Source organism: Garra rufa, chromosome 19, assembly GCF_049309525.1.
Source record: "Garra rufa chromosome 19, GarRuf1.0, whole genome shotgun sequence".
NCBI lineage: Eukaryota > Metazoa > Chordata > Actinopteri > Cypriniformes > Cyprinidae > Garra > Garra rufa.
Window position 1 is genome coordinate 5,191,557 of NC_133379.1, and position 24,194 is coordinate 5,215,750.

Consider the following 24,194-nt stretch of genomic DNA (forward strand, 5'->3'; position numbering starts at 1 on the left):
AGAATATGCAAAATGTTCTTGCGCATCTTCTATTCTATTTAAAAAGTTTTTGGCTATTGAAGCATAGCCTATATGTCCTGTATTTTAAAGGTCAACAGTCCAATTTTATGTGAAAAATAATGTGTAAAAACAATTGCATACACCTAATAGTCACATCAACAACAGCCGAAGAGATTACTGATCTCATTAAACACAAACAAGCCTATTCAGACAAAATCGTGCCACTCCAATCGCTTTGTTCTACAAACAGTTAAAAAGGAGGAGCGATCATGTCAGTTTGTTTGGAGAACCGTTATTCTCAATTTGATACACAAAGTCCTCGTGACAGCAGCAGCGCATCGCGCGCGGAGTGCCAATGTGGGTGTTTCATGACGCGCGCGCGTCAATTACAGGTGTCCATTAACCACCGCGCGCATCACGACCTCGAGGAATGACGCGGAACACAAAACGCTTTCTGTTTATCCAGGTAAACATTAGTGGAGACTCGAAAGAACGCACTCCTCTACGAGCAAGTCTGCTGTTAACATTCTGTGCCACTGACAACTACCGCAACTTTATTTGGATTGAGTCACGTCCAGTCTATTGAAACGGTGTCACGCGTCGGAAAATGAACTCACCGTGACTGAAGGAGCCTTATCATGTAAGTATGAGCTTAAAATAATATGTATTTGTTTAAAATTACGAACATGTAACGTTAAACTGTATTAGAGGTGGTTAAAGGTACAATATACGCCTAATAAAAGCTCTGTGGTGATGCAGAGGTTTATAAGTTCAAATTTTCATGTCCTTGAATGTTTTGTTTACTATTCGTTATATGTAATATTAGGCTAATGTGTTATCACCAATTGCGCACATTTTTCTACAAATATCACCCACCTGAGAGACTGCACATTATTACAGCTAGCTACATGTATTAAACGACGGGCATCATTGGATTGTTTATTTATGGATTTGTTCATTTATTTTGAGGATTGGAGATATAAGCTTACCAAACATTAAAAACGCGGTTTCAATAATGTAGTTAAATAACAGTTTACAAATCAGTACTGTTTATTTATTTGTTTGTGTATTTATTTATTTTTGTGAAATGTCTTTGGTTACATCATAAAACATTATGTAATTGTAAGTTTTATTTATTTATTTGATATTTATGTATTTTTAAAGAAGCATGCAACATTGTTTAATGCAATATGTGTTATATCAATGACATTGTGATACGTTATTGAGGTTAGGCAAATTCACATTTCTTCTTTAGTTAAGTAAGAGGTGATGACAGACTCCTCCTCCTTCATGCAAGAAAAATCAGTGTTTATTAGAGTTCTCTGAACATTCCTCTGAACTGAATGACTATCAATGTAGGTAGTTATGGCAAACAATCTGACACTCAAGAATATAGCCACTTGATCAGGAATCGGGGCAACCAGAGGTAAAATTTGAAGAATCAACCTTTATTTATCGACCAGTACTTGTCTCTAGTGTAAAGCATCTCTGGTAGTTTCTTCAGTTAATCTATAGGTTATGTCCTCCAAAGATGACATAACCGAATCCATTTTTAAAGACAGTGTGTTGAAGCAATCGAAAATGGATGGCCACATGCAGTAGGAACACCAAAAATAAAATGCAAAACTATTTCTTCAAGGTCACCAAGATCTAATTTGGATAGAGATGTGAATTTGTATGGGGAAGAAGCTTTACCAGATAATTTGACAAAGTCAGAGCTGGTTATATAAGTTGTCTTAATTTTATTAAAAAAATTACATATTTCTTTGTCGGCAGTCGAAAGCTATCATTAAAGGGATAGTTCACCCAAAAATGAAAATTTGATGTTTATCTGCTTACCCCCAGGGCATCCAAGATGTAGGTGACTTTGTTTCCTCAGAAAAACACAAACGAAGATTTTTAATGAAAACCGGTGCAGTCTGCCAGCCTTATCATGGAGGTGGATGGGCACCAAACCTTAAACAAAGTAAACAAAAACATGCACAGACAAATCCAAATTACACCCTGCGGCTCGTGATGATACATTGATGTCCTAAGACACGAAACGATCGGTTTTTGTGAGAAGCTGAACAGTATTTATATCATTTTTTACCTTTGATACACAGCCACGTCCATCTGTCATGAGCACGAGTTTGGCATCAGTCTAGTCACATGTGCACGCGCTCTGTCGTAGTATACGCAAACGCCGGAAGCCGCGATCTGTCGCATGTATACGACACTCATTGTTTACACAGTGCACAGAGATTGTGGGTATAGCGGCTATTCAAAATGGTAATTACTTGCACGTATCCTGATTGTTTAAAATGATTTAAAGCTAAAAGATTACGTTTGCTTGCGCAAACTCATCCGGGACTTTTCACTGATTTCCCCTTACGGCGTTTGCGTATTCTACGCCAGAACGCGTGCACAAGTTACGTGACTGATGCCAAACTCGTGCTCATGACAGATGGACGTGGCTGTGTATCAAAGGTAAAAAATGATATAAATACTGTTCAGTTTCTCGCAAAAACCGATCGTTTCGTGTCTTAAGACATCAATGTATCATCATGAGCTGCAGGGTGTAATTTGGATTTGTCTGTGCATGTTTTTATTTACTTTTAAAGGTTTGGTGCCCATCCACGTCCATGATAAGGCTGGCAGACTGCACCGGTTTTCATTAAAAATCTTTGTTTGTGTTTTTCTGAGGAAACACAGTCACCTACATCTTGGATGCCCTGGAGGTAAGCAGATAAACATCAAATTTTCATTTTTGGGTGAACTATCCCTTTAACAGATGAAGAGGTGCCATGTTAAAAGCCATCATTATTGTTCAAGCGTCTCAAAATTAGTAAATGAAAATTCATGCTGTTGACACAATCTTTCTGGAAAACTATGTGTACTCCCACTCTCTCAATGTACGAAAATGATACTTACCCCCTAAAGTCATTGTGCGAGTTGTGCTTGAACAGCTGAGGTTAATTATGAAATGGTGTGTGAAATATTAAAGGTCTGTGTTTTGAAAATATGACAAGTTCATAACTTATGACGGTTGCCCCCTTCTATGTTCTTTCCCTTTGTTGAGCAGCGTGACTGCTGATGTCCTCTGGAGATCTGAAGAGCCCTGATCTGCCCAGCGGAGGATCACAACACAGGAGGAGACCCAGGCACTGTGAGACTTTAGCATTCCCTCATTGCACCAGCTGTCAGGAAAAGAGCATCTGCAGATATTAATTTCTTCTTGCAAAAGAGGCCCTGGCAGATTTTCGTAAAGTGCCTCTTCAGTTTCACTTCTGCAATATATTGGACATCTTGCTTTTTTATGGAACACGCTTCAGGTGAAATCTGACCTCCGGTCAGTGGGAAACCCTCGAGAAAATGAGCTCAGCAAATGCTTGGATAGACTCTTAATGGTTTTAAACTACAGGATTTGTAGACATATGGTAGCTATGAGACTTGGTGAGTGAACTCTACGACATAATCAAAAAGTCCCCTTAAGACTTGAAATATTTTCACTGGATCCTGGAGGGCCCGAACCTTATCAAGGTGATAATCATGGTGATGTCGCAGGGCACCTATACGTTTTTGGCGTGCTTTGCCGGCTTCTGGCTGATCTGGGCTCTCATTGTCATGCTTTGCTGCTTTTGCAGCTTTGCCCAGCGCAAGCTGAAGCGCCGGCGTGAAGAGAGGCTGAGGGAACAGTGCCTGCGGGCGCTGGAGATGGAGCCTCTGGAGTGCACTGGGGGATATCCTCCCAGGGAGCCCCCTCAGTTCTGCCCACCCATTCAAATGATGTCTCCACAGCTGCCTGTAACACACAGTCTCCCTCAGGCAAACTGGACTGTCCCTGAAGGTAGGATGTTTAAACAAGCTCAATCCTCCAATGCATTTTTGTCTGCACAAAAATATTGGACTATTATTATTAAGAATTACATTCGTCCAACCACATTATCAGAAGATGTGGTTCAGAAGAACATTTTTTGAATGAGTCATGTCCTAAAGATTCCATGAAATCAGCATTTGAGGTTTGTGGCTTTTAGACCTATTAGGTCTATTGACAGAATGAACCTGTAGCAGGATATACAGTGCCGAAAGTATTCATACCCCTTTATTGTTTATTTTTACATTTTGTTATGTTGCTGCCTTATGCTAAACTGCTTTAAATTACTTTTATCCCACATAATTCTACACACAATGAAAATGCAAAAATTTGTTTTTAACATCTTTGCAAATTTATTAATAATAAACTAAAATGATTCCATTGCATAAGTATTCATACCCTTTTGTGGGACAGTTTTATTTAGTCAAGAGCATTCATATTGCTTGTAGATGTTACTACACTTTGAATGGAGGTAACCTGTGGCAAATTCAATTAAATAGGTATGCTTTGAAAAGACAAACATTTTAATAAAATGGTCTAACAGCTGAAAATACATATCAGAGCAAAAAACAAGCCCTGAGGTAAAAAGAAACTGCTTGTGGAGCTCAAAAACAGGATTGCATCAAGCCACAGATCTGGGGATTAGTTCAGAAAAAGAATTCTGTTGCACTGAAGGTTTACATGTTGCATGTAGTCTCCGTTACCTTAATGGAAGAAGTTTGAAACAACCATGACTCTTCCTAGAGCTGGCCTTCTGGCCAAACTGAGCAATTTATGGAGAAGAGCCTTGGTTAGAGTGGTGACCAAGAACCTGATGGTCACTCTAGTTGAGCTCCACGATCATAAATGCAGATGGATGAAACTTACAGAAAGAAACATTTCACCAATCTGGGCTTTATGGTGGTGTGGCAAGACTTATCAGGAAGACACATGAAAACACAATTGGAATTTGCAAAAACAGCATCTAAAGTACCTTTAGACTGTGAGAAACAAGATTTTCTGGTCTCATGCGCCTCAATTTCAAGCAAAATGTATGGAAGAAACCAGGGACTGCTCATTACCTGCGGAGTACCATCCCAAAAGTAAAGTGTGCTGGTAGCAGCGTCATGCTGTGGGGCTGTTTTTCAGCGGCAGGGACTGAGGGACTCATCAGAGTAGAAGAAAGGTTCAACAGAGCAAGATATAGAGATAACCCTAATGAAAACCCAGTCCAGAGCATTCAGAACGTCACACTGGGCAGAAGGTTCACATTCCAACAGGACAATGACCCTAAACACACAGCAAGAGTTGATTATAGACAACTGAATGTCCTTGAGTGGCTCAGCCACAGCCTGGGCTTGAACCCAATCAAACATATCTGGAGAAACCTGAAAATGTGTATGTGTCCCCATCCAACTTGACAAAGCTTGAGAGGTGAAGAGGTAAGGAGAAGAATAGCACATAATCATACCCAAAATGACTTGAGGCTGTAAAGGTGCTTGAGCTAAGTACTGAGTTATGCAATGTACTTATTTCAGTTTGTTAATTTTAAAAAAATGTTTACAAAGTTTTGACAATTCTGTTTTTTCTTTGTCATATGGTCTATGGACTGTAGATTGATGTGGGAAGAAAAGTAATTTAAAGCTGTTTAACATAAGGCTGTAACACAAAATGTGAAAAAATGAAGGGGTATTATTTTTAATTTTGTTCTTACATCCTTTCTGTCTAATGGGTAATGTCTCTTAGTTATGAATCTATGGAAATGTTTTTGTAATCTTGTTTACTTGTACAAATTTTGAGGTTATAGTGTTTTAAACACCTTTTACCTTATTGACTCTCACCTCTCCTAAAGATTTTATACTACAACTGTTAACTCAGCAAAGTCCTTGTTGACTTATTGCTCTATGTCTCTTATTAATCAGACATGACCTGATTAAAATTCCTATAGACTTCCACTTTAACAGTAATGCGATATAGACTGGATCTGAAAGCATTTAAAGTACAAAATGCCTTTACAACCTTTACAACTCCTCAAAACGAACTTGGCGAACTTCCCAATTCAATTTAGAATTATCATCTTTCATATAGCAATCAGCATAATCCAGAACCAAGTGCAGAATGCTACACCTTTATTTCCCTTATTAATACATTAAGCATGTTGTGTTTCAAGGAACAACGATCGGCCATCTTGAGCTGTACCACTCAAAACACCTCACACAGTGAGGGCAGGCTGAGCTGCATTCTTTCATGTATGACATGGTAACTGTGAGTCTTGTGTGGGTGTTGTGTAGGCAGACGAGTACAGCATTGAGCTAGCAGCATTTAGAGCTGGGATAATCATGTGCTTTGGCAGACAGGCAGACTGCCAGAGATGGTGGATCCCTGGGCATGGGTGAAGAATGTCCCTTTAAACCTGTGCCAAACACACAGGATGGATGACCACACATTAAAACAAGGTCTGAGTAATAAGTCAGCTCACAAAAGAGTAAGCGTCAGAAAGAATTGTGACTTCGTGTCACTTTACAACAACAGGCTTATTATGTCCCCTGTGATGCCTTGGGCACCATATGAGAACATTGTATCTGATAGTTGCTAAGGTTCTAAGGAATCTGAAATGATTTTTAATATACTATTTTAATACTAGGCATAATATTATACTACTGTTTATCATAAGTACATTTACCCCATAGAATCTAACAATGATGTATATGAATAAATTCCAAATCACTATTTGCTGGAAAGGATCTCTCTGCTGTATCACTGTCCTTGAGACTTAAAGAAAAATGCAGCTTTTTTGTTGATGTTATAAGCAGGTCTGAACACTATAGGGGTGTCCCCTTCATGTTTTATGTTGCTGCTTTATGTTAAACTGTTTTATATTACTTTTTTTCCTACATCAATCTACACTCCATGCACCATAACGACAAAGCAAAAACAGAACTTCATACATTTATTAAAAATAAAAAAACTAACATTGCATAAGTATTCATACCCTTAACTCTGTACTTAGCTGAAGCACCTTTACAGTTCTGAATGCTCTGGACTGGGTTTTCATTAAGGCTATCTCAATATTTTGGTGCATTGAGCTTTCCTTCTACTCTGGCGAGTCCCTCAGTCCCACACTTTACTTTTGGGATGGTATTCTGCAGGTGATGAGCAGTGCCTGGTTTCCTTCAAACTTGATGCTTGGAACTGAGGTTCATCAGACCACAGAATCTTGCTTCTCAACAAGATCCTTTAGTCTGAGGGTCCTTTAGGTTTTTTTTTTTTTTTTTTTTTTTGCAAATTCCAAGTTTGTTTTCATTTGTCTCCACTGAGGAGAGGATTGAATCTTGCCACTCCACCATGTCCTTCTGTAAGTTTCTCCCAGCTCCATATATGATTATGGAGTTCAACTAGAGTGACCATCAGGTATTTGGTCACCACTGTAGCCAAGGCCCTTCTCCATCAATTGCTCAGCTTTAGATCTAGGAAGAGTAGTGGTAACTTCCATTACTTCTTCTACATGCTTCTGCAAACCTTCAATGCAGCAGAATTTTTTCTAAACTCTTCCCCAGATGTGTGGCTTGATTTAGTCCTGCCTCTGAGCTCTACAGGCAGTTTATTTTACCTCAGGGCTTGTTTTTTGCACCGATATGCATTTTAAGCTGTTAGATCTTTTATTAAGACGTGTGCCTAAATTTCAACTGTCACAGATAAGGGTATGCATACTTATGCAATAGAATCACTTAGGTTTTTATATTTTAATAAATTTGCAAAGATGTTGAAAACTTGTTTTTCTGCTTTGCCATTATTGTGTATGGAGTGTAGACTAAAGTGGAAAAAAGTCATTTAAAGCAGTTTAACATAAGGCAACAACGTAACAAAATGTGAAAAAGGCACTGTATATGAATGGTTTAGTCCAGTGTTTCCCAAACTTTTTTTCTGGGGACCCACATTTTAAAGTCGATAAATCCTTGTGACCCAATAAACATTAAGCCCATATAGTTCATATATCACGAAGAGAATTTATGCATTAACAAAATATGTATGACCATTTTTAAGGTCATGCTTCCACTTAACTATTTAAAAGAGATACAGATATTTGAAAAACTACATTTTTTTTATTTAAGTAAAATGCAGATTTGCAGAAAATGCTGTTTACCACAAACACAATATTTATCCGTTATTTTGATTTCAAATCCACAAGTGCTTATTCAGCATTGTGATCCTCTTTTATCACAGTACACTAATACAATAACAGACATATTCACGTTTAAACTCAAAAAACAACATATTATTCAATGCACCCGACTTCTAGATTTGTATATTAAGTTGCTCAAGCAAGTTGCAACACATTTAAACACAACAAAGGGAGGCTATAGCTTCCTTTTCTAATTGAAATTGGGCTATAAACTTACCACAGACAGAAACAGTCGGTTCTCATGCTTTTCTTTCGCATTAAATCTTTATTAAAAACAATGCTTTAAAGAACTTTTCTGCCTGGACAAGTGCACGTACAGTATTTTGTTGCCTTTTTCTTTTAAACTGCACTTTTCCTTATTTTAAAACTAGCCAAAAAGCCACGTGTTGACTGTGAAAAAGTGGACTTGCAGCACAGCAAAAAATAGACTCTGCCGAATTGATCGCTGCTCTTCTGCAAACGCACTGCTTTTTGGACGCACTGCTGTCCAGCAACCGCGTGCAGTGTGAACGCTCCAATCCGTTAACATGGGTGCGGAAAAAAATACGCAACGCATACGCACTGCAGACGGAGTATGAAACAGGCGATGCAGAGCGCAGCTAAAGAACAACAACAAAAAAAAAGGAAGCAGAAGAAGAAAACAACGAGCTCCCTCGTGCGGCTAATAGGTGAACTACACATATAAATTTTAATCAAGAGTATATAGCGCACTGAAAAATAGTGCTCGACTTGGCGACCCATACAATATTTCCCGCGACCCACTTTTGGGTCGGGACCCCGCCTTTGGGAATGACTGGTTTAGTCAGTAGTGCAACAGTAGTGCATTAGTAGTGCTCAGACTTTTTTACTGGCCTGGCCATAGCTACCCCCGAATCTACATGGGGAAAGCAGTTTGAAGAATGTATGGATGGCCGTATCTAGGAATCAGGATGATGAAAGGAGTCCTATTATGCTTTTTCACATTTTGAACTTTAGCCAGTGTGTGGTGTGTATGTTTGGGCATAAAAAACACATACAAAGTTACAAATCTCAAAGTCCACTCCAAACGGAGATATTTAGTTTTAACAAAATCCCTTTTCAAGAACTACAATGAAACGACTCGTTTGGACTACAGCGTTTGTTTTCCGCATGCAATGATGTCACAACGCGGTATCCCGCCTACTGAAATTCAATTCGTTGGCAGGTCGGGGATTCGCCTAACTTTACCCATGTATTAAGGACAGCCGCTTTTGGGATGCTACAGCGAGCTGTAGGTCGGCTCGTTTAAACACAGCTTTAACTAAAGGGTCCGCGAACTGCTCCGGTAGCCGTGCTGAAGCCGCACCGTTCACGTGTGTTGAACAGAGGGTCCAAACACACACAGATCCGCGGCTGATGTAAACACGAACATTGACTAGTGATCATCCGTGGACGCGTCGGAGCCGCGCCTAGACGTGCAGTGTGTGGTAAGAGATTTATTCATCATACAGTGTAGATGGCTTCACTAGCCTTATGGTTTCGGGCGTGCAAATAATTAAATACATTAGCACAATAATGATAATGTCACATATCCAAGATCTCGCATGCTGACGATAGGACCAACAATAGCGTATTATTTACTCACCCTTCATGCATCCTAGGTGTATATGACTTCCTTCTAGGGCTGGGCGATTAATCGAAAAATAATCGAAATCGACATTCAGAACCTATAATCGATCAAATGTTTCCAGGTCGATTATTTCGATTACTTTCCCTTTAAAAACAGTACCGCGTGTGGAGTCACGTGACCCCGCTCCGTTACATTACGTTATTCCGCCGACATGTCCATGGAGAGCTTAAAAAATTTACAGGATATACAAGAGTAATTTAGTTTAGAAGACAGTGCTTATTTTCTACTTTGAAAGTGCATTTTCGGTTTTCGGCCAAAAGACTTTTATCACCGAAACAACACGGCCGAAACAGTATGTTGACACAAACAGAAACCGCCTGCACGTGCTTGTCTGAAGCAACACGTCTGCGGTGTGGACGTTTTTCAGTATATCTGAGAAAGACCCACGGATAGCGATTTGCAAAACTTGTTTTGCCGAAATTTCAAGAGGGGTTGTGTCTGCGGTCGTGCGTGCAGTGATAAGAGCAGAGATCGAGACAGATGTAGCTTTCAGTGAGTGAAAAACATTAGCTTTACGTTAGTGTTACGTCACAAAGATATGTCTTTTCATACTGTATTTTTATTAATATTTATGTTTTAAACCATGGAGGTGAGCCAATGGAGATCACACAAGCAACGTGAAAACTGCGCAATGTTAAAATGAAAGTGAAAACTGATTTTCAGCATCTGACGTGCATTCTCTCAGAGACAACGAGAGACGATTATACTTCACATGCTGATATTAATTTAGTCCCCTAATATTTTCCTTGTGCCCTGAATATGGTGGGAAACGTATAAAAAGAAACGTATATTGTGCAAGGTTTGTTTCAGAAAATCGGTTCTTGAAATAAAGCTCTTAATTTTAATTGAAAACTGCAGTGTTATTAGGGGTTAAGAAAGTATTAATTATGATTTTTTTTAGGTGTTAAATGTGGGGACTGAAAGACAAGAAATGATGAAACTTCAAAAGGCTATCCATTGAATAAATCTGAGCGCTGCACGTTTCAAAGTCATTTGTTGCGCTGCTTTGTGTACCAGTCTGACAGCGCCTCCTGCTGGAAGAGAAACGCGTAGACTTGTAAATGTGAATTTTTTTACAGTCTATGATGTGATGGATCCAGAAGATGTTATAAAAATTTAAACGATTAAACAATTTAAACAAAGGCAGTAAAATATATGTATATGTCAAGTACAAAATAATAATAATTGTTTAAATTAATATAATTGATTTATTCTTTGAAACTTTAATATTAATGTATGCAATTGCAATGCCTTGATTCTAGTAAGATTAGTACACAGTCATAGCCATAAATGCAATGGTACTAATAATTGGCATAATTCTTTTGGTGTTTCGGTTTTTGGCCTTGGTTTCCTCTTTTTCGGTTTCGGCCAAGAATTTTAATTTCGGTGCATCCCTACTTGTCAGTGAACTATGAGGGCAAAAAAATAAATATTATATAAATATAATTAAATATAATTTTATTAATAAATAAAATAATCGTTCATTAATCGTAATCGAGTTAAAATGTTCAATTAATCGAGATTTTGATTTTAGGCCAAATCGCCCAGCCCTACTTCCTTCTTTCAGACGAATGCAAGCGGAGTTATATTAAATCAATTCTGGCACTCATAGAACAGCATAGACTGAAAATACTTCGATCCATAGTAAAAAAAGTGCCTCACATGGCCCCGGGGCGGTCGGTAAAAGCCTCCTTTAGCAATCAGATGTGTTTTTGTAAAAAAAATATCCATATTTAAAACGTAAGAATCACTTTAATCTAGTTTGTTGCTTTGGGAAGGGGCGCAGCAGGGCAGAACGCGGTCTATGCTGTTTGCCAATCACAACGCAGTGGGACTGCTGACCAATCACTATACATTTGGTTTTTTGGAAGGCGGAACCCGGAACTAATCGAGCCGTTTGTGCCAGCCTGGGGAGAAAGCTATTGTAGTAATCTAAATTATGTGAAAAATAATGCGTTTTTCGAATGACTAAGCATGAGAGCATGTTCAAGTACACCCCAAAAACAGAATAAAGACTTTGTAAAGGAGCATTACCCCTTTAAGGCTAAAAAGGCTAGAATGTACTACACAACTTTTCAAATCTGAACATATTCTGAAACACTAGGCATCAAACCCTTATACTGGCTTTGTAGATGGCTTCCCAAAAAAAAAAAGAACTGAGGATCACACACACTACCAGACTTTCAAGACATTCTGAACAAACTCAACACAGAAATGTACCTTGTTGCTAGGAGACACATGACAAATGAAAACAATGTGTGTTCTAAAATCGGCTCAAAATATCAAACATGTTTGATATCCTCTGACTTCAAGGAATCATAGTCTGAAGCTAAAGAAAATCAGAGTCTGGGCCCATAATACACACAATTTTTAGTGAAATCTGTCAACTCTGTTGGCCAGATTAACTTAATTGATCAAAGTCTGCAGACTGACTTTGCCTTTAGGCTCTTTTGACAACCCAGCAAACCATTTAGCAACCAGGGACAGGCAACTTCAGTCCTGGAGGGCCACTGTTCTAAACACCTAATCAAGGTCTTCAAGATCACTAGAAACAAACCCAGCTAGAAATATTTTTGTTCTAAGAATTAGAGTGCGGATCGGGCCGCATTTTTCTGTCCGAGCCCGGCCCGAGTCCGACAGAACAGTAACCGAACCCGACCCGAGCCCGACAAGCATTCAGATATTTATGTCCGAGCCCGATCCCAGCCCGACACAGTTAAAATCTCTTTTTTCACTCATACTAATGACACATGCACTTTTTTTGTGTGGAAAGCCCGCTTTTATTAAGCAACTGTAAAAAAAGCGTTCGGAAATGTCAACAGATGAGAGCGTCAGTGCACACTGGGCAAAAAGTGCCGTTATAACACGGGCGCACTATCGCGCTGAGGTGACCGAGCCCGACCCGAACCCGAGCATCCTTTCTAAATATCTGTCCGAACCCGGCCCGACCCGTCGGGTTCCGTCGGGTACCGTCGGGCTCGGCTCGGATATCCATCCTCTACTAAGAATGTTCCGAAAACATTATGCTATGTTCTAGTAATGTTTTCAGTGGCAAGTTTTAATTTACTCTCAGAATATTCTCCTAAAAGGTAGGATAACATTCTCTAATAACATGCTAAAAATGTTTATTGATAACATTATTAGAACATTATCCCCTAACATTCTAATAAAGATTTAATCAGGAAGCTTCCCATTGGACATTAGATGTGAACTCAAATGTCAAATTTTGGTTGAAAGTAAAAACTCAACCAAGCTCCAACTTCATTAAATAACTCCAAAAACAGCATTACTAGCTTCACTTATTATAAACCAGATTAACTTTATTTTTTGTCATACATTTACAGAAGGTCTTATTGAGATTAACAGAGGTTGAGATGTAGGTGTCTACAGACTGAGATATAGCAGAATTTTAATCAGATAATTTCAAGGATTTAAAAAAAACTTGTTTGTCACATAAACACCAAGAATCAGTGTATGAATCTTAACAATGGTGACATACTTCATGTATACACTGATTGTTGATGTCTGTGTGTGTCTAAGCATTCAGTAGTTTAAAGTGATTTGTGAACAATGTGTTTTAAGAAGTAGAGAGAGAAATACAGATTATCTGATTAGAACACCACTGGATCATATGCTGTTGCAACACATTACTACAGTCACTAATATGAAATTAATGGCATAGATCAGACTCTAGATCAGAGATCAGAACATCAGCAAGGAGCCAACATCATCTAATCACAAGTTTGTTGCTTTTGCCATAACAGCTAGAGAAAAACACTGAGTCAAAAGTCAAAATGGCCAACTAAAGCAAACACATATCACTGTAATGGTGATATCAAGCTAAACTATTACTTTTAAGCAGACATCAACATCCAAACCTCTGTTAATCTTAATAAAAACTTGTGTAAATGTATGACAGAAATGAAAGTCAGTCTGGTTTATAATAAGTGAAGCTGGTAATGCTGTTTTTGGACATATTTAATGGCGCTGCAGCTTGACGTCAAACAAAGGTTGGATTTTCACTTTCAACCAAAATTTGACATCTGAGCAATGTAAGTCCACATCTAGAGTGATGGGAAGCTTTATTAGAATGTTAGAGGATATTGTTCTAACAATGTTATCAGTAAACATTTTTAGAATGTTTTTAGAGAATGTTATCCTACCTATTAGCAAAACATTGTGGGAACTAAAATAAAATTTGAACCGCTGAAAACATTCTCAGAACATGAAACATTTCTAGCTGGGAAGCCAATAGAAGGCAAGCCTGCAACCTTTAGCCAAAAAAGCTTCCAGTTTGGGAAAGGAGACCAGAGGCTGTTTTCTTTGAATGGATGTCAATGGCGGAGAGGCTTTAATACACTGAATAAACAGCTTTTTAGAGAAACAGCTCATCATTTAATGAATCGACAACCTGCTTATCTTCAACATGTTTTACACTAAACAATACTTTTGGATTGAACTATTTTTAGAGTTTACACAGAAAAAAATTCAGTTTTATTAGAGAAGTCAAAGACTTTTTGTGACGTGGGATTCAGCTTACGACACTTTTCATTTATTCCTATGGTATCCATAAACAGCCAATGAGTGTCGCACAACTCTCTGACTGAAATTTAATGACGTCAAGGCTGTAATGTGATTGGTTATCAAGGCACATGTGATCCAATTTGACCGTTACACTTTCTCTAATGGTGAGTAATACAGACCTTCTCATCTCCCAAAAGTAAGACGATCTCTGCTAGAAAGCTACAGGCAGGTGTGTTTGATTAAGGTTGGAACTAAACTCTGCAAGACAGTGGCCCTCCAGGACCGAAGTTGCCCATCCCTGCCCTAGACACCACCTAATAGAATGCTTCGGCCACCTTCTAACAACCACTCAGAACCTTTTTTAACATTTGGAATAGAGTTTTGCACTGGTAAGCACCATTCACACTGACCTAAAGGGATCCTATTATGCTCTTAATTTTGTTTTGGGGGTGCACTAGAACATGCGCTCATGCTTGGTGGTTCGAAACACGCATAATTTTTCACATAATTTACGTTATTACAATAGCTTTCTCCCCAGGCTGGCACAAATAGCTTGATTAGTTCAGAATTTGATGAAGGTCGCCTTCCGGAAAAAAAAAAAAGTGTTGTAATTGGTTAGCAGTCCAACTGCGTTGCAATTGGCGAACAGCTTAGACGGCAGTTTTCGTGTACAACTGCGCAAGCTAGATTAAATTGATTCTTACAATTTAATTATGAATATTTTTCTTACAAAAGTGCATTAGATTGCTAAAGGAGGCTTTTACTGACCCTGAAACCAGCTCCAGCATAAGGCTAGTGAAGCTATCTACACTGTATGATAAATAAATCTTACTACACACCGTACACGTGACCACTACGGCGTGACCACCGATCATCGTCACTGTAGTCAATACTTGTGTTTACATCAGCTGCAGCTTTGCATGTGTTTCGGCCATCTTTTGCACACGTCAACGGCGCGGCTCCAGCACGGCTACCGGAGCAGTTTGCAGACACTTTAGTCAATGCTCATGTTTATACGACCTCGCTGAAGCATCCCAGACGCGACTGTCCATGCTACATTGCTAAAGTTAGGCAAATCCCCCACCTCGTCCCTCCCCACCCACCAACGTTTTGAATTTCCGTAGGCGGGATTTATTTGAATGATATTCTAATGAGCTGCGTTGTGATATCATAGCATCTGGAAAACAAATGCTGTAGTCCAAAGGAGCCATTCGTTGTAGTTTTTGAAAAGGGATTTTTTAAAAACTAAATATCTCCCTTTGGAGTGGACTTTGAGATTGGTAACTTTGTAGATATTTTTAATGGTCCAACATACACACCACACACAGCATAATAGTTGGTTTTCTCTGCAAGCTGGGTTTGCAGTGCAGTTTAGCAGTTTGCATCCATTTGCTGCAACCCTATATCAGAACACATAATAATTAAGAATAGCCTATAAGCTAAGTGCTTCCACATGGCACTGCTAGCCTCTAGGACTCAAAAGATTTTTTTTTTTTTTTTTTCGGTTGGCTTTCATCTTCCATTCTGGCGAAAGCACAGCTGATATGGGTGGGGGGAAAACACTGCCTAGTCACAGCCAAACACATTCTTATCTCTGACCTCAATATGGTGGTTTATCACTTCCCTCCACAGGAGAAAATCTATCCTAGCTTTCATCTAGGAGTGAGAGGTGACCTTGGAGAAAATGATAAAAGCTTCAGTTCTTCTCCCCTCCCCTGATAAAATATACAGAGTCCTCATTTATTTTGTCTAATGTCCTCTAATAACTTCATGCAGAGGGGTTTTTATCTGATAAGTTGTGTGATTGCATGTATTTATTGATAAAAGGGATACAATATCTTGGGGTCATGAAGCAACAGTTCTTATAAGTGTAAATGTGAAGGCCACTAAAACCATTTGTTTTTTTCTCTTAGCTGACACAGATGTCTTTGGAAAACCTCCCTGCTATGAAGAGGCAGTATTGATGGAGGACCCACCACCCCCTTACAGTGAGGTTCTGGCAGACCCCAGGGGAGGAACTTACACTAAACCTACATCCAGGTCCTCTAGAGAGCACCAGGAGTCTGAGACCAGCAAGATGGCCCCTGTGACCGTGTTTCCAGAGCGTGGCTACTCCTCCCTCATACGCTTACCTTCAGCCAGACGCTGGGACTCACTGGGGCACCTCCTCTCCGCCATGGACCTTAACCACAACAACTTGCCAGTCGAGCCTCAGGCCTCTGCCATCGCCACCATGCCTCGTGAGGGCCGGACTCACACAGACTTGGGCTTGCGGGGACTCCGTGGTCTGGATCAACACTACGGTTTGCCCACAGCCTTTCCCCTTTTGGGTCGAAGCACAGCGGTATGAGGCCACAAAAATAGACCTGCGGACCACTTTCAGAGATGAACACTCACAATGCTGAGTCATATGTGGTGTGAAGAGTCTGCCAGAGGCATTTCAAACGCTGTCTTTTGGGGGTAGAATAAGTTCAGGATGATTCAGCTGTGTTCAGGGGTTCATTTGCAGATCCATCATACTTGCTTTTCTCTCTCGTCCTCCTCCTTGCTCTCTGTGGCATCTCTGCCTGATGCAGAGCAGCAGCTATTATGTGAATGCTGTTGCCATGGCTCCCGGGAGCTGTCTGCAGCCCACCAACGCCTCGCCCCTCACATCCTCTCTTCTTCCTTTCTCATCTGCGGCTCACTGATATAATACAAATGACATTTCAAACCCTGTCTTTGTGACTCTGGGTAAAATACAGAAGTGCGCCATGGTGAAATGACAGTGGTTGGTCCGTACTGTAGCTACACAATGCTGCTCAGCTGTACAAAAATGTTGTTTCATATGCTGGGAAACAATACCTGGCCTCTCTTTCTGGATTTTCTGCCAGTTCTTTTCTCAAGAAGGAGTCTGAACTTTGAGGGTGGAAAAGGTTCAAAGTAATCACAAATCCTCAGAGGAAGTTGAAGCCTGAAGAATTGCAAATTTTGAAACATGTCCATTGAAAAAAAAAAAAGTCTCTCACAGCTTGACTCATTAGGCCATGCGGGTACATTGAGGAACTGCCTTTTAGTTCATGTCAATAGTACTATTCTCTTTTTTACAGATTCTGAATCTCTTTATGAATAATGATTTTGTTTTTGGAATATGAAATCCATCTTTTTAAAGTGCTCGTCAGATTGATGATAGGACCTTGTTTGTAATGACCTGCGGATAGGATTTGTCAATATTTTCATGCATCACCATGTTGCCCATGATACTCCCCGCTGTTGTCACAGCCACATGTGGGATTTCTGGCATTTATTCAACAAACTCCATTTATATACTGGTGCTTCTCAGAGTTAGACCAACCGAACCCCTTCTGCTAGGTTTTTCGTCATCAATGTAGTGATTGCTACATTGTGAAAAAGCTTGATTTCATTTTTTCCTTTTATTGCCATAATTTCTATTATGTATGTCTCCATGCCCTTAAACGATTCTACCTCAGTCCATCTAATGGCTGTCTTTGTCAGCTTCCCGGCATAAAACTCTGCTTTCATGCATGCGCTGGATGCTTTCAAATGACATTTGATTAAAATAAGCTCCATTTTGGAAATGTGAAAAAGCAATTAGAGGCGTATGTGGGCACACATTCAGCACAATGCTTTTACTACATCATAGTGATGTCTTTGGTTCATTATTTTTAATTGCCCAGCCATTACTAGACCACCCGAAAATAACAAAAGCGTAGACGAATCATACTTTCCACAACCGAAGACTTGGTGTGCGAGGCATTGTTCCCTGCTTCATTACAACCTGTCCTGACTAAATTACATAATGCAATTAAATGAAGAATATATTGATTACTTTTAAAATTTCATCCCTATAAAGATTAAATCGCGTGTCCATGTCGATTGTTGGAAATTGCAACATGCGCTTCCTATTACATAAATGACAATAAAGGTGGGAGCATTGGAAAAATTGATTCTTCTGAAATAGTTAAAGAAGTTGTTCACTTCCGGAACAAAAAAATCACAGATAGTTTACTCACCCACTTGTCATCCAATATGTTCATGTCTTTCTTTCTTCAGTCGATAAGAAATTATGTCTCTTGAAGAAAACATTTCAGGAATTATCTCCATATAATGGACTTCAATGGTGCCCCCAAGTTTGAACTTCCAAAATGCAGTTTTAATGCAGCTTCAAATGGCTCTAAATGATCCCAGCCAAGGAAGAAGGGTCTTACCCTCAAAACGATTGGTCATTTTCGAAAAACAATTGACAATTTATTTAGTTTTTAACCTCAAACGTATGTCGAAAAACTTAAACGCCCTTTACAAAAAAAGGTAAAACAGCAATGTAGGAAGATTTTGATGTTGAAGAAGAAAATGAGATGGGAGTTTTTCGACATGTCTTGATCCGGATTATACAGACTACACATGTGCATTGCAGAGACGAGACAAGATGAGCATTTGAGGTTAAAAAGTATAGAAGTTGTCAATTTGTTTTGAAAATAACCAATCGTTTTGCTAGATAAGACCCTTGTTCCATGACTGGGATCGTTTAGAGCCATTTGAAGCTGCGTTTAAATTGTATTTTGGAAGTTCAAACTTGGGGGCACTATTGAAGCTCACTATATGGAGATAATTCCTGAAATGTTTTCCTCTAGAAACATAATTTTCTTCATGACATGAACATCTTGGATGTTAAAGGTGTGAGTAAATTATCTGTACATCTTTGTTCTGGCAAAATTGCCTTGAGTACTATTTCAAGGCCAAAGTACACCATACTCTCTATTTGAAATCAAAATAATGCCTTGTTAAATGAATCAGTTCAGTTGAAATTTTAATATTTTTGCACAGACCAAAATACAGTATTGTAGAGAGACAATCGGTTATATTTACTGCACCTTACTGGCATTTCAAAAACATCCTGCTAGGTTACACTATGGCATTAAAAAAGGACTACAGCCCCCTAAATTTTTATACTGTAAAATGAAATCTATGGGAAAGGTTTGATGATTATTATGGGAGAATATAGTTGTTTAAAATGATTGTATCTGCTTTTACTCTCTGTTTTTATATATTCAGTTATATCACAAGAGAAGCTAAAGACAGAAATGTAAACTGTCTTCTCTCTGCCAGCAATGTGTTGCTAAGCGACCGTAGAAGAGCTGTGTGAATCTGTTTGCATAGATGAAGTGAGCAGTACCGTCACTGCTCTGGTACACAGCCTTCTCACATCCACTATGGTAAGTGGATTGTGGTTTGAAAATTAGCATATATGAGACATATTATGTACCAAATGTACCCAGTTCAACGAAAGCCATCATCAAAGGCTCTGATCTATAAATCAAAAGAGGTTTTATGCTCAATTTAGACTCTTTTTTTTCCCATTTGACAGCAAATTTACACTCCATAGCACATTTTCTTTCTCCGTCACATGAACTGTGAATGGCAAACTGTGAAAGTGTTTCATGCAATGTTCATGTAGCATGCAAAGTGTGCTTGTGTGTGCGAACACACAGTAGTCGGAGCTGTACTATTTCATAGCTGCTATATATTTCCATGCTCATATGAGGAATTTTGGTTTGTTTTCTAAAAATATACACAGTACACAAACAGGGCCAGTAAATGCCTGATATCTGATTAATAAAACTGAGGTACAAAGTGTCTGAAGTTCTGGCAGTGTTTCAACATTTTTGTGTCCCCTTCACTGCAATAAATGCTTTTCTTTCTTAGTTTTTTTTTTGTCTTGTTTCCAGCCAAAATATCTAAAAAAATCTTTTTTTTTTTGTTTTCAGAAAAAAACAAGTCAAAATTAAGTGAGTTTTTGCTAAGAACAAGCAAAATAATCTGCCAATGGGGTAAGCAAAAAATTATTTTTTGAACAGAAAACAAGATTATTTTTCTTACCCCATTGGCAGATTATTTTGCTTGCTTCAAGCAAAACCCCACTTAATTTTGAAAAACCGAAAATAACTTTTACTCGAGTAGAAAATCCTTCTTGATTTAAGAATTTTTAGATATTTTGACTGGAAACAGGATAAAAAAATCTAAGTAAGAAAAGCATTTTTTTGCACTGTTCTTGTTACAGATAGAGAAACCTAAAAACACGTTTTCTGAAGGTTTTTAAAGTCTTTTATTAACATACATAAGCACATAGCATGTCACAAAAGATCTTGTGCTTGTTTCAAAAACAGCGTGTGAGAAGCGGACGGAAAAAGGAAGAGATAGAAAAAAAATAATTAAAAAAAGAACTTTCAGGAATCGCTAAGCCTTGCTTCAGGGGCAAAGAAGAAATTACTGTAGTAGAACAGTAGTAGTAATAGTAACAATAGTAGTGGTAGTAGTAGTAGTCTCCTAGTAGTTCGAGGGAGAAAGAGAGTAATAATTACTACTAAGGAGGTAGGAGGGTGAACAGGAATACATGGAAGTCATTTCAAAAGGGGCTAAGTTACTGTTAAAGATGCGGGTTACGTCCTATTAGGTTTCATACCGAGCAACCTTTTTTCTCTCTCGCCGAAGAAACATAAGAAACCCAATCCAAACGTACGCCAACCCTCGTTTTTCATGGGCAGCGGTGAATCAATACATGTTAGTGATTGTAGTACATTTTACATGAGCTATTTACAGAACAATACTATTGGTTTTAGTCTTATTGCTTGCTTTCCACTCCAAAAAAACCTTTGTAAAACCAAGATGTTATGATGCCGCTTTACAACATGACTAAAAGTATGAGGAAGACAGTGGTCAGGCAAGGCTGGGACAGTGGGTGGCGATAACTTAGCAGTTAAGGATGCGGCCTGGTACAACAAAGATTGAATAAGTGAGATAATCTCTCACCATTCTGCCCTTGAGCAAGGCGACGTGTCCCTGCGTTTGTCTTTGTGTAAAAGTTACAAATCCAAATTTCATTTAAAGGTCTGTAATAGTTTTAGGTTCATTAAAATGTTTTTACAAATTGCTAAGATCACATTACTCTGAGGAAAGTCCTGGGTTAACTAGCAACAACCTAAAAAAAGATTATAAGGGTTCATAATATAATATTCAATAACAGGGGTTACCTTGGCTTGACATCTGTGATTATAAGGAGTTTTTACTTCCTTTGGAGCATGAAACTAATTTAAAAGGTTTAAAATCACGTCCACAAAATAAAAGGTCGAAACCATACTCTACGCAAGTACATGAATGCAAATGTTTCGATTTCATTCGTCGCAGCTTGCTAAAATGACAAAGCGCTAAACGCATTCTCAGCACTGCCACACGGGGTGCTATAGCTAGCATTAGCGTTTTGTACGACAAAAACGACCACAGAACATTGATTACTGTCATAATAGAATGACAGTTTGAATCTTGGAAAGATAACTACACGTTAATAGCTAGATACTTAGATTAAAAGTAATTATTTTGGCTTCTTTCTCATGTTATTCTAAAAACTGGCATACTTTATTCTGCGGAACAGAATGACAGAATTGTTTTTTTTTAAATTACTGGTCTTTTAACAACACAGCAAGGTTGTACGCTAATATCGCGTCACCATTCGCATACTTACGTAGAGTATGTTTCAGGCCTGAGTCTTTCCAATAATAATACATACACAAACTACCGAATATATAACTAAAACAATTCCAATAGAGTCAACTACGACTGTTATTCCCTAAATTTCTCCACAAATCAAGCTCTATTGCAGTTTTTCCAAAAAAAAAAAAAAAAAAGAAAAAAGTCAGTTTCAGCCATTGTTTATACATACATATGTAGTCAAAATATACATATGCCACCTGGCGCTAAAGTCCTAAAAGGCCGTTACACCAACACGTCATACTCAATATAATTGGCACAACACAAAATTGTTTCGGAATCACATATGAACCCCCTTCATTTTCTGTTTGCTAAACACTATTGACTCAACTGAAGCTAAAATCGAGTTCTGACATGTCTTTGCTTCGCCGAAGGTGAGCGTTCGACCGTCCCTGACCGATAAAGTCATCAAAACAAAGGGCCCTGTGGGCATAACACTCAAACACATGTGATTCAGCTAGTGAACTAAGATTGTAGGGATCTTGATTGAACCACCGAGCAGACCTAAGCTCAGTGATGATAACTAAAACAGAACGGTCTAATCTGCTACTACACACACCTGTTAGGCACAGGGATCGATACAACACAGGTGAGCGCTAGAGACACACTGTGCTATACTCTGCATAGAAAAAAAAAAAGATCGGAATAAATAACACACTCACGCACACATATATGAACCGAGAGCGTTCATACCCACTGGCATCTTTAACAATAACCCGAGTCCTTTTCTTCTGTGGCTAATGTTGTTTTTGTTGTTGTTGTTTTTATCTAAAACATTTTGATGCAAGACTTCTGTAACTGTTGTAAAATAAGTTTTCATAGAGGTGTCGCCTGTTTTTCCCTCAGTCGATCCTAATCATCGTCTTCCATCACGGGGTCTGTATCCCAGCACGTAATGTCGATTTCTGCGGCAGACAATAAGACAAACAAGTTATATTAGGATGTTTTCTGAGGCAAGGAAGTGATGTAAGAAGAAGTAATTATTTTCTTTGTTTTTCTTGTTTGTGATTTTTTTTATGATTATGAGGACATACACCTGCAAGAAAGGATTTTTTATTTTTTTTTATTCAAAAATTTAAATTTAGTAATTATTTATTCACCCTTATGACATTTCAAAAATGAATGATTTTCTTTTGTGGTTAAATATTACTATTTAGGTTTAGTTTTAGTATTTTATGCGTTTCTAGTTAATAATTTTACCCCCGGTTTCAACCCGGCTTAAACCTAGTCCTAGACTAAAATGTAAGTCATAGCTTGCACTGACTGATCTTAAAATATATCAGTGCCTTTGTTTTGTCTCAAGATGCACACCAGTAATGTTTTTTCCTAAGGCATGTTTATAAAAATTACTTAAATGTCCTAATCGAACTATGACCTAATCCTGGCTTAGGAAACTGGGCCTTAGTGCTTCAACTTATTTCAGTTAGTTTCCAAAGCAAGATTTCTAATTTTCATTCTAGTTTACATTTTTCATTTAATATTTAGATCTTATTTTAGCTTTATTTCAGTTGACAAAAATGTTTTAAGTAGTTTTAGATTTTATGATAATAACCCTAAAACCTCATGTACTGAATTTTAAACAAGTTGAAATAAACGCAGGGGTCGTTTACGCAGCACATATTTTAGTGTTCAGCCATTCAGCTAAATGGAACAAAAAACAAAGATGTGTTTATAAGCATAATAACTCCCATATAATGTAGCCAATGTAAACATTATAAACATATTTTGTTTGGTTTATTGTCTATTATACTATATTATATTTTTAAAACACTGATGTGCCTTATCATTCGTTTTTACCTGAGGTACTAAAATAACTAGAATATAACTAAAATAAAAATGAATAAAGACTTTACAGACAAAAACATAAATAAAAAAACAAATACACAACTAAAGTACTAAAACTAACTCAAACTCAAATGCAAAAAATATATACAAAAATTAATTTAATTGGAAATATTAATAATTATAATACTATAGTATCTCTAGCACTAAGATAAACTAATAGTCTAAAATGATCATTTAGCATTGATTATCAATAGAGTGTAAATGTGAACTAAAGGTTATTAGCTGCTTATTTCATTTTCTCCTTCTTCGAACTTCAAAATTGTCCTACATTGCTGATTTTTTTTTGGATCTTCTTCTTTGCACGTTTACTTTGTAAACACTTGGTTGGTACTTCTGCAGCAATGTTGGACGATTTTGAAGTTGGAGAAGAAAATGAGATGGGAGTTCTTCGCCATACCCTAAATGTATTGAACCGGAGCGCGGAGAGCATCGTAGAGCTATATAAGATGAGCATTTAAGGGTAAAAAGTGTATAAATATTAATTTATTTAAGAAAATAACAGATTGTTTCACTAGATAAGGCCCTTATTCCTCAGCTGAGATCATTTAGAGCCATTTGAAGCTGCATTTAAACTGCATATTGAAAGTTCAAACTTGTGGGCACCATAGAAGTGCATT

At 38.2% G+C, this 24,194-nt stretch overlaps 2 protein-coding genes across 8 annotated transcripts in view; one reads left to right on the forward strand and one right to left on the reverse strand.

The window, feature by feature from the left end:
- Positions 1–333: 333 nt before the first annotated feature.
- prr7 (proline rich 7 (synaptic)) lies at positions 334–19,830 on the forward strand. The gene is made up of 3 exons (XM_073824691.1): positions 334–640; positions 3,065–3,829; positions 16,104–19,830. Exons 2-3 carry the CDS (start codon positions 3,532–3,534, stop codon positions 16,538–16,540), a joined length of 735 nt encoding a protein of 244 aa, XP_073680792.1. The 5' UTR covers positions 334–640; positions 3,065–3,531; the 3' UTR covers positions 16,541–19,830.
- A 439-nt stretch (positions 19,831–20,269) lies between these two features.
- The window catches only part of dbn1 (drebrin 1), a 100,563-nt gene continuing 96,638 nt past the window's right edge, over positions 20,270–24,194 (reverse strand). For all 7 annotated transcript variants that reach the window (XM_073824241.1, XM_073824238.1, XM_073824236.1 and 4 more), the window contains one exon: positions 20,270–22,637. In XM_073824241.1, the coding sequence (XP_073680342.1) occupies positions 22,585–22,637 (53 nt within the window). In that variant the 3' untranslated portion in view covers positions 20,270–22,584. The remainder of the gene's footprint in view (positions 22,638–24,194) is intronic.